Source organism: Telmatherina bonti (assembly GCF_933228915.1).
Source record: "Telmatherina bonti genome assembly, chromosome: 20".
NCBI lineage: Eukaryota > Metazoa > Chordata > Actinopteri > Atheriniformes > Telmatherinidae > Telmatherina > Telmatherina bonti.
Genome location: NC_136618.1, coordinates 13,690,249 through 13,702,993, shown reverse-complemented (window position 1 = coordinate 13,702,993; position 12,745 = coordinate 13,690,249). Strand labels below are relative to the sequence as shown.

Below are 12,745 nucleotides of genomic sequence, written 5' to 3'. Positions count from 1 at the left end.
TCCCAGATAAGATATTTTGGATATTTCTGACCCAGTGGTGATTAAAGGTGGAGTATGTAAGATTTTCAATATTTTCTAAATAAATTAACTAATAAAAATAACTACAATCATAATTAGATAGTTTTTTGAACATGTAGGTTCCAGTCTGTTCATTTTTTATGCTTTATATAATTACAAGTTTAATTAATGACAAATGACAAAAAGCGCTTTTTCTTTTTACTGGTAGGCAAACATTTAAGAAGGGTTTTTGTCATTAATTAAAGTTGTAATTTAATAACACATCAAATATGGACAGACTGGAACCTCCATGTTTTAAAAAAATTATCTAGTTATGATTGTAGTTATTTTTTTAGTTCATTTTGAAAATATTGAAAATCTTACATACTCCACCTTTAAGGACAAGCTGAGTAGATCTGGATAAAACATTTTTATTTTTTTTTGCAAACCTGCCTCTCACATTGTTTTGTTTTTCAGCCAAATCTGAGTAAAGTGTAGAATGAGTGCCTTGCAGAGTACTCACCCCCACCTACAAATGATCACCTCTCTTTTGCAGTGTTATATATGGCTGGAACATTAACTGTGCTGCTGGAATGTGTCTGTGCGGTTTGTTGCATTTTACCAGCAGAAAAACAACCATCTTTTGATGCATCTTCACAAATGAGTCCCTCCATGATTCACTGACAATGTAAAGTGTTTTCAGGGTTACAGTTTGGTACTTTACTGTCCTCGGTCAAGGATGTGTTTTTAGAACGGGGATGGGGTTTCTACACTCAAGTAGCTCTTTGAATGTGGCTGAGATGATTGACAAGTAGCAACACAACCTCCCCCTGGACCCCTTTGCTCCCGCTGCGGGTTGTGGTACTCAGAGCACTAATCCTCCAGCACAGTTTCAAACACTGCTTATGGGCCTGCTGACACCAAAGAAGCTAACCAGATAATCGAATCGAGATTATTTCAAAAACTGGAGATAAAATGCTTTAGATGCTATGAAAGAAAGAAAAAAAAATCTATTGAGTTTTGTTTTCTTAAAGCACAGAGACATGAATAGATGAAAGCCTTCCTGGAAACCTTCCCTGAGAGCCACAGCTGCTATTTTAGCATGAACCGTTTTGAAGCAGACCTTTTCAGGTTTGCTGGCCAGAGTCATAAATTACTTCCACATTTCATTTGCCACTATCTCTAATGACATAGAGACAGATAAAAGTGAGGGAATAATGGAGAACCTTGCTGTAAATATTCTCGGTGAGTTTGCCCTTTTCGTATTAGACACGATCGAGCGGCTCCTTCTCAGGGAGCTTGTCAGCTCAGCTTGTTCACAGCTAATGCTGCATAAATAAATGTAACTGGTAATTGAAAAAAAAAGTGGTTTGCAAATTCACATATTTGCTATTTGAGCTTTTTGAAGCGTGAACAATGATTCGTTATTTGGTTATTTGAGACCAAACACTTTGTAGGAGTTCCACACATAATTATTCAGATCTATATTTAGATCAGTTACGTTTATTAATTCACTTTTTGGTCAGAAGTCGGGACTTATAGTTTAACCACTGACAGAATCTGATGTTACTTTACTCACTTAAAGTAGCAGGTTAAAAAGAATTTATGTTGTCAAATTTATGGAACAATAAGGTTGACTTTAGGAAAGTAGAACTGGGAGTATAAAGAGAGTTTTAAGGGTTATAAGATCTTGGAATCAGAGCTAAAACCTTATTCTACTCCAGCCCTTGAGGGCCACTGACCTGCAGGTTTTAGATGTTTCCCTGCTTCAACATGACTGCTCAAATTGTGCAGAACTTCCCAAAAAAAAAGTCAGATTCATTCCAACAGTGTTGGAGCAGGGAGGCATCACAAACTGGTCCTCAGGGTCCAACCTGGATACCCCGGGTCTAATGTGTTCCTACACTTTGAATTGTCTTGTATATAAAAGATGCTACAACAATAAACTTGTCTTGTTTACAAGGAACCAGCAGATAGCAGATTTAGTCATGCAGCTTCCCAATATGACCACTTGAGGGCAGTGTTGGTTAGTTTTACTTTTTGATCAGCCTGATCATTTCTCTTTCTGCTGCCTTTTAAAAACATAACTGTTTTTGCAACACTTAGTTTTTTGCATCAAGTATGACACCAAATAGAATAAAAGTTACATTTAAATTAAGGTAAAATAGTACAAACACTCATTGTTTAGATCTTAAAAAAGAGCCTCAATAATCAGAGCTATGAACTGACATAAGAGCTGAAAAATCTTTTGTAGGGACTATTGTAAGGACCCAAAAAAATGCACTGCCTCTGACATGTCATGGCAGTACTGGTGTCAAACTGGACTCAAACAGTCCATAACTTAATTATGACACTCCTACTGTTTGATTTCTTGGCTTCTGTTGTTCTCCCTCAGATGTAGGTCGCTTTGGAGAGAAGTGACAGCCTAATAACTTGATTAGAAATTGAATGCATGTAAAATCACATTTACTCAAAATCTGGCTTTTCTTATTTATTCTCATTATACCCTTCTTGGCATCATAAATTATGGCTAACATAACGCCTGGTGTGACTTTTGTACTGTTTGCACAATATTAACCAAAAATTCTGAGTAGTCCAGGTGGTTTTTAGCATAATAGCCATTGTAAATTTCTGTGGTTGTCCAGGGATACAGGCTGCTCCAAACCACATCCTGTCTTTAACACACAGAAACAACATGAAGCATGAAGTCTGTCTTCGCATGTTAAACAGTCACTTTTACTGATTAAATTTAATTTTAATGGACTAAAGTACAGTAACTAATACTTAATAATATGTGGACAAAATTACTAAGTAGCTCATATCCATTTGTGCTTTTCAGATAACCAGGTCCTGCAGTTTGGAAAGCTGGTGAGCACATCCAACACCTTTGAGCCCACCGCCCCAGGAACCCCCAGGAAGACTGTGACCGTGACCACAGACCAGCCTCTGCTCTGGAGCATGGCCATTCGAAAAGGAGGGGAATAATATTAAGCCTGTGTAAAGCTAACTGTTAGCACATTTAGTTTTTGGATGTTTTTATTTAAAACATCAAGTGAAAGCACATATCACTTATATGGGGCCAAAGTATATTTGTTATTTAAGTATTATGTCACAAAATTATTTTAATCCTAACTTGAAAATCTTTTTTTTTTTTTTAAGTGAAAAGATCTTTGTACTGCAGATTCCAGTTTGTGCCTTTAACATCTAAGTTCATTTTCATTTGCTATCTACAGCAGAGACAAACAGTGCCTGATTTAAAAAATGTGTGCCTTGTGATTTTAATGCTACTCATGGAAACTCAAGATTAACAACCAAAGAAAAAAATAGTAAATTTGTGTTCAAGAAAAAAAAAGAAAAAAAAAAAGGAAGTCTGTCTCTGGGTCGCTGCGTGTTTTTATTTACACAATCAAATATAAATGTTGAGCACAGAATGTAAAAATGGCATCCCTTCAGTCCCATTGCTCCAGTCCAACAAAATGTTGCACCGCTCTCTCCAGCAATGTAGAAGCAGAAGTTTGAGTTACACAAAGATTTAACCACCACTGGAAGAAAAACAAGGAAAGCAGTGTTAGTTTGGGGGAAAAAAACATGTATTCATAGATATCCTTAAATTTGTTAACATGAAACTAAATAACACAATTACTTGAGAAACTGAAAAAGTATGTAAATTTCACTTATGATGAATGTTGTGATTTTTCTTTTTTTTTTTTTTATAATTAAAGAGTCCAAACAATGTTTGTTGTATTTACTATTTTGAATAGAACAAGAATGTCTTTTACCCTGATTAGCATTTTAGTATTTATCAAATTTAATAAGGGACATGTCATGTGCAAAAAGTTTGATTAAAAAAAAATTTATCTTCAACTTTGACAATTCGTTTATTAATTTTATATAAACCTGACAATTGAAAGTTATTCCTGATTGATCTGAAAGTATAAATGCAAAATGTTTTTATACATTTAGAAATGCTATTTTCCTCTGTGTGCATGAATGCAAGCAAAATTAAATGTTAGCAACAATGCTAATATTTGATATCAGATTGTTATTAAAAAGAAAAGAAAAAAAACACCCCAATAAGAAAGTTATATTACAAGTTAAATATTTTAATCTGCTGTATCATTAGAAAGCCAAACTGATACACTAAACTTATTAGCCCTGAAAAAAAAAAAAAAAAGATAGTCAAGGGAAGAGTATTTTAGCCAGAAAATACCAACTTATCTCTAACAGATATTGCAAATCAAGGTGAAATGGTAATGGCCAATATCCAATTGCCCCTCAGGGACAAAGTGTTGTGTATTGAATTGAATTCCCAGAGATGGTGCCAACACAACATGGGCTCAGAATGAATCAGCTGCTTCCACAACTCGGGGTACTTCAAGTGAGTTTTACTTACACAATGATGTTGTTGATGGGGATATGGATGAGCTTGACAAAGAAACCAATGAATCCCATGATGGCAAACCCAATCGCTGTGGCCATGGCAATCTTTTGGAATTCTGCAGGAAATAAAAAACAATATACATGTTTAACTTTTCCCTAAAGTCACAATACGTTAAAAACTAGTTATAAAACCCTTACATCATAAGGAATATTAAAAGTGTATGGATATTTATATAATTATGTAGATATGGGTGCAAGTATCTGGATGTCTGTAGTATATCCGAGTGTGTGTGTATATACACATGTATGTATATGTAAATATGTGTATGTGTATATATGTTAATGTAAATATGTATAGTAATTTGAATAAGTATGTTGAGACGTGCAGCGACACAATATATAAAACTAGTTAAGTAGAAAGGGGTGGGAATCCCAAATAAGTCTACACTTCTTCCCACTCCTTATTTTCAAACTCTTTTACAAAATTTATTTAATTGTTGAATTGATGAGGAACTATTACTGTTATTATCAATAATAATATATTCTTCCTTAGTATGTATATGTATGTATAAGTGTGTGTATGTACATATATATGTGTAGGTATGTACACTTTTTTTTTTCTCATCTTCTTTCATTCGTTCGTTAAAAATATTTAAACTTAAACTAGTTTAGTACCCAAACTGGGTCTTGAGTCGTTTTAAAAGAAAAAGTAAAATCCCACCTTTTCTGTCGGGTTTTGTACACCTTTTGACGAGTCTTATGGAGTCTTTGACAAACTGCCGGCTGGGCTCAACAAACTGCATCACTTGATCCATGATGTTTGGTCTGCAGACATGAATAAATACATCACTTTCAGTGTCGACGTTGGCTAAGCGCCTTGAGATTTTTATGGCTTCAAAGTTGTCCTTACATATAAGGAAAGTGTTATTCTCAATTTCTATTAAATGTTTACAACTAAAGAAACCCCGACTTCATCGTGTTTTTTAAGACGTCAGCCTCGGGTTTCTTCGCGTAGCTAATGCTATCCTCCTAAAAGCTAGTTGTCGTGTCGACAGAACTGTTTCAAATTGCTGACAAATAATACTTAAAAGAACTTTAAAGGCAGCACAATAAAAATACGCTATGGTTTCTAACATTAATTCAAATCTGGATGTAAGGTTACCTGGTAGCGTTCCTCTAGACGTGACTTAAGACAAGAGACGGAGGAATAAGAGCCACGTAGCTTTACTCAGCTCGCTAATTAGAGAACAGCTAAGAGCTGACGTAGATTTAAAAAGCGCATGCGTACAATGGTGTATTTTTGCTTGAACTATTGACACTGCCACCTGCAGAATAGGAGGTTTAAGTACAGTTACGGACAGACATTCACCCTACATAAAAACTATTTTTACTGACTGTCGTAAATATAACATGTATACTTTCTAAATAAATGAATAGTAATAAGAGAAATCTAAATATAAAGTGGAGCCTAGCACCCATAAAGCTATCTTTTGCAAAGCAAATTGATCAGGACTACTCAGCAGCCAGCACTGCTCTCTAAAATGCTTGACAAGTTAAAGAAAAAATAGATAAAATAAATAAATACAGACTCGATTTGAATTTTCATTAAATGCTTTTTGGTATATGACTCATTGAAGCAGTAATATTTTAATTATAGTTTTTTGTATTGAGAGTCTATGCATACGTCTGATAATGGTCTAATGGTCCTGTTTCAAGCAAACCTAAAAAAAAGCAAACATTTATCTAATTTTTAGAGCAAAGCCTTTCCTGTGAGTTATTTTGATTTTTTTTTTTATCACAAAATAATTGATCAGATGATGAAATGATGAAATAAAAAGTGTGCATCAGAACAGAAAAAATCTGTCCAAAATCTGAATTAGAATCCTTAAGATGATGAATACTTTGAGTACACTCGCAAATCCCCCATGAAATTACTCAAAACAAAGAAATTGAGGATTATCTTTTGTCAGACACAGCTGTAAAAATGCAAAATACCTAGAAAATAATTAGAACATAAAGATTATCTCTAAAGAGTACAAAACCAGCTCATGATGCTTGTTTTGATGTTTGTTGAACAACTTATAAGAAAGGTTTGATTCACAATGGCCTTTTAAGTTCTTTCACTTTAGTTAGTTAGTCAGTTAGTTAGAAGTAGACCAAAATAACCATACATCTTGCTCATGCCACATTCCTTAGTTAGTAATTACTTCATCATGTGGTTTAGATTAAGATTAGAAGTTCCCAACTCTCATGTTTTAGCTCATTTTTCTTTCTTCGTTACACTACGGCATGCCTGCAGGATTTCATGTATGTTTATTTGATGAATAAACCATGGGGGGACTCATTATTTTGGGTGCTTTTAGCTAGGTCCTCATCTTTTGCTGTTGTTGTTTGTGTGGATGGTTTGTTTTAATGTTTGTTTTTTCTTTTTGCTTCTAAGTATAAATAGTTCAAGTGTTGCATGTTTTCTTTATCTGTACCAGTCAAGCTGACAGAGCCCAGTGGCACTATTTACACCATGTCACAAACAAGTCTCATATTACATTATGTTAGGTTAAATATCTACATGATGATATTTCATTACATAACATACTTTGTATCTCTAATAAAGTGCTCACTCGCTGCGTGCAGCCACATTGTGATTACAAAGTGACTTTGTGTTCACAATCTGGCTTCTCAATACATCCACATACAATAAATTAGAAAGCAAATGTCAGCCAGATCAAGGAAGAAAGAGGTTAATTGGCAAACAATACCCTCTGATTCTCATCTTGTGAAGTAAAAGTCTGTGGCATACATGAAAGATTTAACACCTCCATTTATTATTATCCAAAGCCAGACCCCCTTTACTGGTAAATGCCCAGGACAGACAACCATCTGAACAAAGGAAGGCTTCATCCGCTTGAAAATGGACAGTGAAAAGACAATAAGTAAAATAATTTCTTTTCCCCATTATTAAATTCTACTAATAAACAGACCACATTTTAAGTATTAGTGAATTCTTAAAGATGCCTTCACACAAGAAAAAAAAGTAATCATGCCGTTTGTTGATACTATTTGGCCACCATATATGATTTGTTCTTGACAGCACATTAAAAAAAGAAACTTTGGAGCAGTCCTTTTGGACTGCACTCTGAGTCATGAAATACATCATTTTTACAGAACACTGATGGAGTTATAAAAGTGCGCAACAGTGCAGAGATGACAGTGTCTTTCATTGCACAGTTAATTTGCCACTTTTCACTGCCAGGGGATGTTTAGCATGTTGCAGCTGACCTCCCACAGCTTCCGAGCCAAGTCATCATCAGCAGCAGCCCTTGAGCAGCTTGCAGGGCCACAGTCGCTAAACACAAACAGGGAGAATAATTAGTTTTTGTTCAATTTGAAAAGAAAATATTAAATGCAAATGCTTACGCAGGAGATAAAAATCCCAAATATCTCTTATGTTGTGTAAGCAGATCCTGGTTGAGAGTTACCTGAAGTATCCTCCACTCAGGCTCTCCAGACCTGGTTCCACAGCACAATAGATGGTGGTCTGTGCTCCCTCCACTGTTGTCTTGGTGAAAATCCTGAATATCTTCACTGCCACCTGGATACACTGGTGCTGGTGTCTCCACAGGTCAGACTGTACCACTCCAGGATGTAAGGAGAACACACTCACTCCTGTACCTGCAACACATGCACTTACACAGTCACCTACACTTTATCATTTATATTATTATGTTAATATAATGATATTGTGTATTATTCATCACATAGACTGTCCACAACATAATCCCCTGGATGTTTGCTTGTTCATATCTTAAACACTTTTCCTGACCTTCTAACCTCTTGGCAAGAGAGCGTGCAAAGAGGACGTTAGCCAGTTTGCTCTGTCCGTAGGCCTTCATGGTGTCATAACTCCTCTCACTGTTAATGTCATCCAGCCGAAGCCCCGTCCAGGTGTGGGCCACAGACGCCACGACGACAATACGGGCTGGAGCTGAACGCTTGATAAGATCAAGCAGCAGGTAGGTCAGGAGAACATGACCTGAGAAAAGTCATGAAACACAAAACTTAATGCCACTTCCTGAACAGCTGAATATTTTCTGTTGTAAGTTGGGCCACAGCTACATTAATCATATACGTGTCATGTTATATGCGAGAAGTCTTTTCATTTCATTTTTATTTATTTCATTCAAAAAAACATAAAAATAAATACAAAACAAGACTGCCATTTAAATATGGCTTGAATGAAAAGGAGCAGAAAGAAGAGCAATCTTATGATATTTGCCCCTTAATTTCATAATCATCCATTTTACAATATTCACATCCAATATCCAGTTGTTCCAAAATTTGCATTAATTTCCCATTATGTTCCTTTCTTTTAATAGTTTTGAAAGCATTTACAGATATTCAAAATGTAACACCATCGTAATTACTCAAGGTAATTCACATTATGCCTCTAACTCTTCATAAGTCTTTAATATTGTTCTAGATCTAGAAATCTAGATAATAAACATGCCGTCACTCTTGTGCTGCACAAATGCCAACTTTACACAAATAGAAACACTGGAAAAAGGAAAAAAGAAACTTCTAGAAAGTCATTTCAGCTCGGAAAACACACACTCAAAGTAACAGTAGAAGTTGACCTGTAGGCAGACTGAAGGATAGCTTCGTTGCCCTTACAATTGTTCTCCACTTCCTGTTTAACTCCAAACATCTACATTAAGTTCAAATGGACACATGCAAAGGATGTTTGTACAAGCAGGTAGGACTGTGCATGTGTCTTCATGGGCGCATCTGGATGTCCATATGTGCGTGGGCGACCGTGTTCGAACACAGACTGTTCAAATTGACAGCCTGTGACAAAAATAACACAGTGGGAAACATCATCTGGAAGAAGTCACGGTCTAATACAGGTGAAAGCAATGACAGCTTGAAGAAAGCATTGCAGTTTATTTCCTTACTGTTGTTTTAGTTGCACAATGTTTCTTCTAAATCAGGGTTTTTTTTTTTTCACTTTCTGATTTTACTAAGAATATATGAAGCCCTAACTTATCTATCCTAACTTAGCAGCCAAACCCCACCGTGTTCTCATATTTGTGTCTGCTTCTGCAAATAATATGAGTACAATTCAGATTCAGATTATAAATTACAAGAAAGAATACAGAGAGAATAATAACTCACCCAAATGATTGACCCCCAGCTGCATTTCAAACCCATCAGTTGTCTTGGAGTAGGGGCACATCATAATCCCTGCATTATTTATAAGAATATTCAGTTGTTTCTCCTCTGAAAATAGAAGACAACACAATGTATGTTTTAAACTGGAGCAAAAACAAAGAGAAAACAGGTAGTTGATATCAGGTTAATATGCATTTCTAGTATTTTTACATCATAGCAGCATTATTATGCAAGGTGTATGTCTTTTTTTCTAAAACATCTGAGTTTTAACCAGCCCATTTGCTGTAAGAGCCTTTTTTCAGGGGTTTATATCGATCGTGTATTAACTGTTACCTTTGTTGATGACTTCGGCGAACGCCCTGATGGACCTCGTATCAGACAGATCCAGTTTTCTGATGACTACATTCTCATTTCCTGTGTCCTCCAAGATGTCGGTCCGTGCTTCCTCAGCCCTCTCCAGGTCTCTGCACGCCATAATGATGCGAGCACCTGAAAAGCAGCAATGAGAAGTCAGCTTGTTGATTTTACAATCTCCCCATCCCACAACAGTTTCCTTCCAGCTCTACAGCTCAAGTAAACTCAGGACTGTTTGTTTATGTCTGCTCAACCCACTCATGCTCAACTCTCATTTCACTTACTGAGGTTGTTTACCCACTCACCCCACTAAAAAAAAAAAAAAAAAAAAAGTTGTGTAGGTTCAAAGCATTTAAAGTTTCCAAACTCAAACTACTGGCAGCTTTGCTCATTTGCAGTCATCCAAAACCACCGCCATCAGATAAGTAATAGAGTCTGCAAATCTGTGTACCTCTGATCATCCTCTAATGATTTCTAAGCTCTCACGCAGGATCTCATTCAGCCAACTGCTCCACTTGCATGAACACAAGACCCTCTCAGCTATGTCATCCTCATTCACCGCTGACACAAATTACTGCACAATCTCCTTAATGAGCACAGAAAGGGGTTTTGAGGACACATGCATACACCCTTTCACTCAGCCAAACGCAAGCATGCATACATGCACCCCCACAAAAACAATCAACTTACATATAGTGAGACAACACCCCTAAACCACCCAATACCACAAACAATCTCACACACACTCATCCACATAAACAAAATAGCTGCTGTGCCCTGCAATTAAGAAAGAGAAGAGCCATTAATCAGTTGGAGCATAGCATCTGTGCCCCATCACTGAGTCTTTGTTTCTGTCCTGCTGCTCCCTTGTGGGAAAAGCCAATTGTTCCCACACTTCCAAGGCAGCCACATTCAATCAGTTCAGTAAAAGAGCAATATGCATTAAGTAATACGCAAGCGTGGTGTTTCATAAGCCAATGATGATTTCACAATGTTAAAATATTTATTGTCTAATAACTAAATGTATTATAGTCTCTTCAGACTTCTGAACAAGTAGTCCAGTCACAGCACTTGCATGTAAAAACACCATGTGCATTTCCATTTTTCAAAATATAAAATGCATCAAAACAGGAGTTATAAATCCAGACAAAAAAGGCGATTTGAAATGTTTTGATTAGGCTAGATTTTCCATGGTTGAATGCTGCAGCCTGCAGGTACCACAGGCTGTTATAAATCTGTGTAAATCTAATCATGTCATTACATAATCCCATTTACTGAAAGATGATCCCATCAATTGACAGGAAATCCTCCAGGAGCAAAAGGCACAGTGCCATTGTTTCACTGCAGAGGGGATTATTCTTTCCACGCTTTCTCCTCTTTCCTTCTCTTTTAACTTTTCATCATTCAGTTGATCTCTTATAATTTGATCCATGGCAGCTAATAGCATATTTTGACTAATATCTAAATATTAATAGAAAAAAGGGCTAATGTTTGGACTGTTATCCTAACACTCTGATGGATGGTTATTTCAGGAAGTGGCTGGACGACACCTCGGATGAATAAATCAAATGATGTATGCAGATTTAGTTTTTTACTACTTGCTGTGTGTGTGTGTGTATCCGTGCATGGCTGCACCCCCTCATCTGTCTTTGTTGTCTGTCTGGCTGAGGAGGGGATCAGACCCTCACAATGCTCCCTCTGTCTTCCTGACGCCTCACCAGCCTTACATCAATGCCATCTGTCTATCACTCAGATTGGTAGAATGTTAAACAAGGTGCGAAACTTAGATAAGATAAAGACACTCATTCCCAGCTCCTTAGCTGTGGATACATGAGGTGAAGCTACGCTGTGAGGGTAAAAAAAAAACAAAAAAAAAAACAAATCCACCAATGCAGCCAATATTTCCATCCAAACCATATAGAAAAACATTGAAGTTGAAGCCTGATTAACAGGTAAAGATAATGCTCATTCACTAAGGTGCTTCAGTTTGGAGAAATGGGAAGGAGGTTACATGTTAAGCTACAGTTTAAAAGTCAGTGATGGTGTACAAAAAAACAAATGATTCAAACACTGACAGACACACAGCTGGGATGGGGGAATACCTCTCCTTGCCAGGTCTCTAGCAGTTTCTTTGCCGATGCCAGTGTTGGCTCCAGTGATGATGACTGTTTTCCCATCTAACCTCTCCTCAGATGACCAGCGGTTACAGCACACACTCCTGATTAGCACACGCAAGCAGAACCATTAAGGAAATCATTAAACCCTTCATTATAAGTACTAATTTATCCACATTGTACATGTTACTGATATGGAGGAGAATGTTAAGTTACCTTACAGCAAATGTAACTGTTTAGGTCAATCTTATGGTAGGTAACAGGGACTCTGATAGCAGTCTTGTTGCTTATTTTAAATGTCAAACTAATTAGAAAAGATTTAACACACCCACACAAATCCTAATTGAACTCCACATAATGACAAGGATCGGCACAAACACCTTCATTTTACTATTCCAACAACACAAGATAACCTATTGCAGCTGCCTCTTGTTTAAGCTGCTTAAAATATTTTACATTCCTGTTATAATGGAGCCAGACGCCAAGCCTTTTAGCTGGAAGAAATCTTTTTTCCCTCCTACCTGCAGTACATTCTTCCTCAAGAGCAACTGATTTCCACTTTAGGGTCGGTGAAATGAGCCACGCACCCTCTTTCAGTCTGCACCCCACAGTTCATCAGCGGGTTTCGTGCTTGTCATCTCCCTCTCTCTCTCCCTCCCCTCCCCGCTGCGTTTGTTTCACATCTCAGAGCTGGACCAATCAGCAGCGAGCTGACGCATAATTGATTCACAAGT

General features: G+C 36.8%; 3 protein-coding genes across 3 annotated transcripts in view; 1 reads left to right on the top strand and 2 right to left on the bottom strand.

The window, feature by feature from the left end:
* tpk1 (thiamin pyrophosphokinase 1) overlaps positions 1-3,533 on the top strand; it is an 83,257-nt gene extending 79,724 nt beyond the window's left edge. Inside the window, exon 8 of the mRNA XM_079259457.1 lies at positions 2,837-3,533. Within this exon, the coding sequence (XP_079115583.1) occupies positions 2,837-2,982 (146 nt within the window). The 3' untranslated portion in view covers positions 2,983-3,533. The remainder of the gene's footprint in view (positions 1-2,836) is intronic.
* Positions 3,534-4,386: 853 nt separating this feature from the next.
* sec61g (SEC61 translocon subunit gamma) lies at positions 4,387-5,646 on the bottom strand (the record flags this gene model as incomplete). The annotated part of the gene is made up of 3 exons (XM_079259458.1): positions 5,540-5,646; positions 5,099-5,202; positions 4,387-4,493 (listed from the first exon to the last, which is right to left on the bottom strand). The coding sequence occupies exons 2-3, from the start codon at positions 5,190-5,192 to the stop codon at positions 4,387-4,389; spliced, it is 201 nt and encodes a 66-aa protein (XP_079115584.1). The 5' UTR covers positions 5,193-5,202; positions 5,540-5,646.
* Positions 5,647-7,617: 1,971 nt separating this feature from the next.
* LOC306770719 (retinol dehydrogenase 12) lies at positions 7,618-12,543 on the bottom strand (the record flags this gene model as incomplete). Its single annotated transcript, XM_079259620.1, has 7 exons — positions 7,618-7,720; positions 7,854-8,046; positions 8,198-8,407; positions 9,547-9,651; positions 9,877-10,032; positions 12,000-12,115; positions 12,533-12,543. The coding sequence occupies 7 exons, from the start codon at positions 12,541-12,543 to the stop codon at positions 7,618-7,620; spliced, it is 894 nt and encodes a 297-aa protein (XP_079115746.1).
* Between the last annotated feature and the right edge of the window lie 202 nt (positions 12,544-12,745).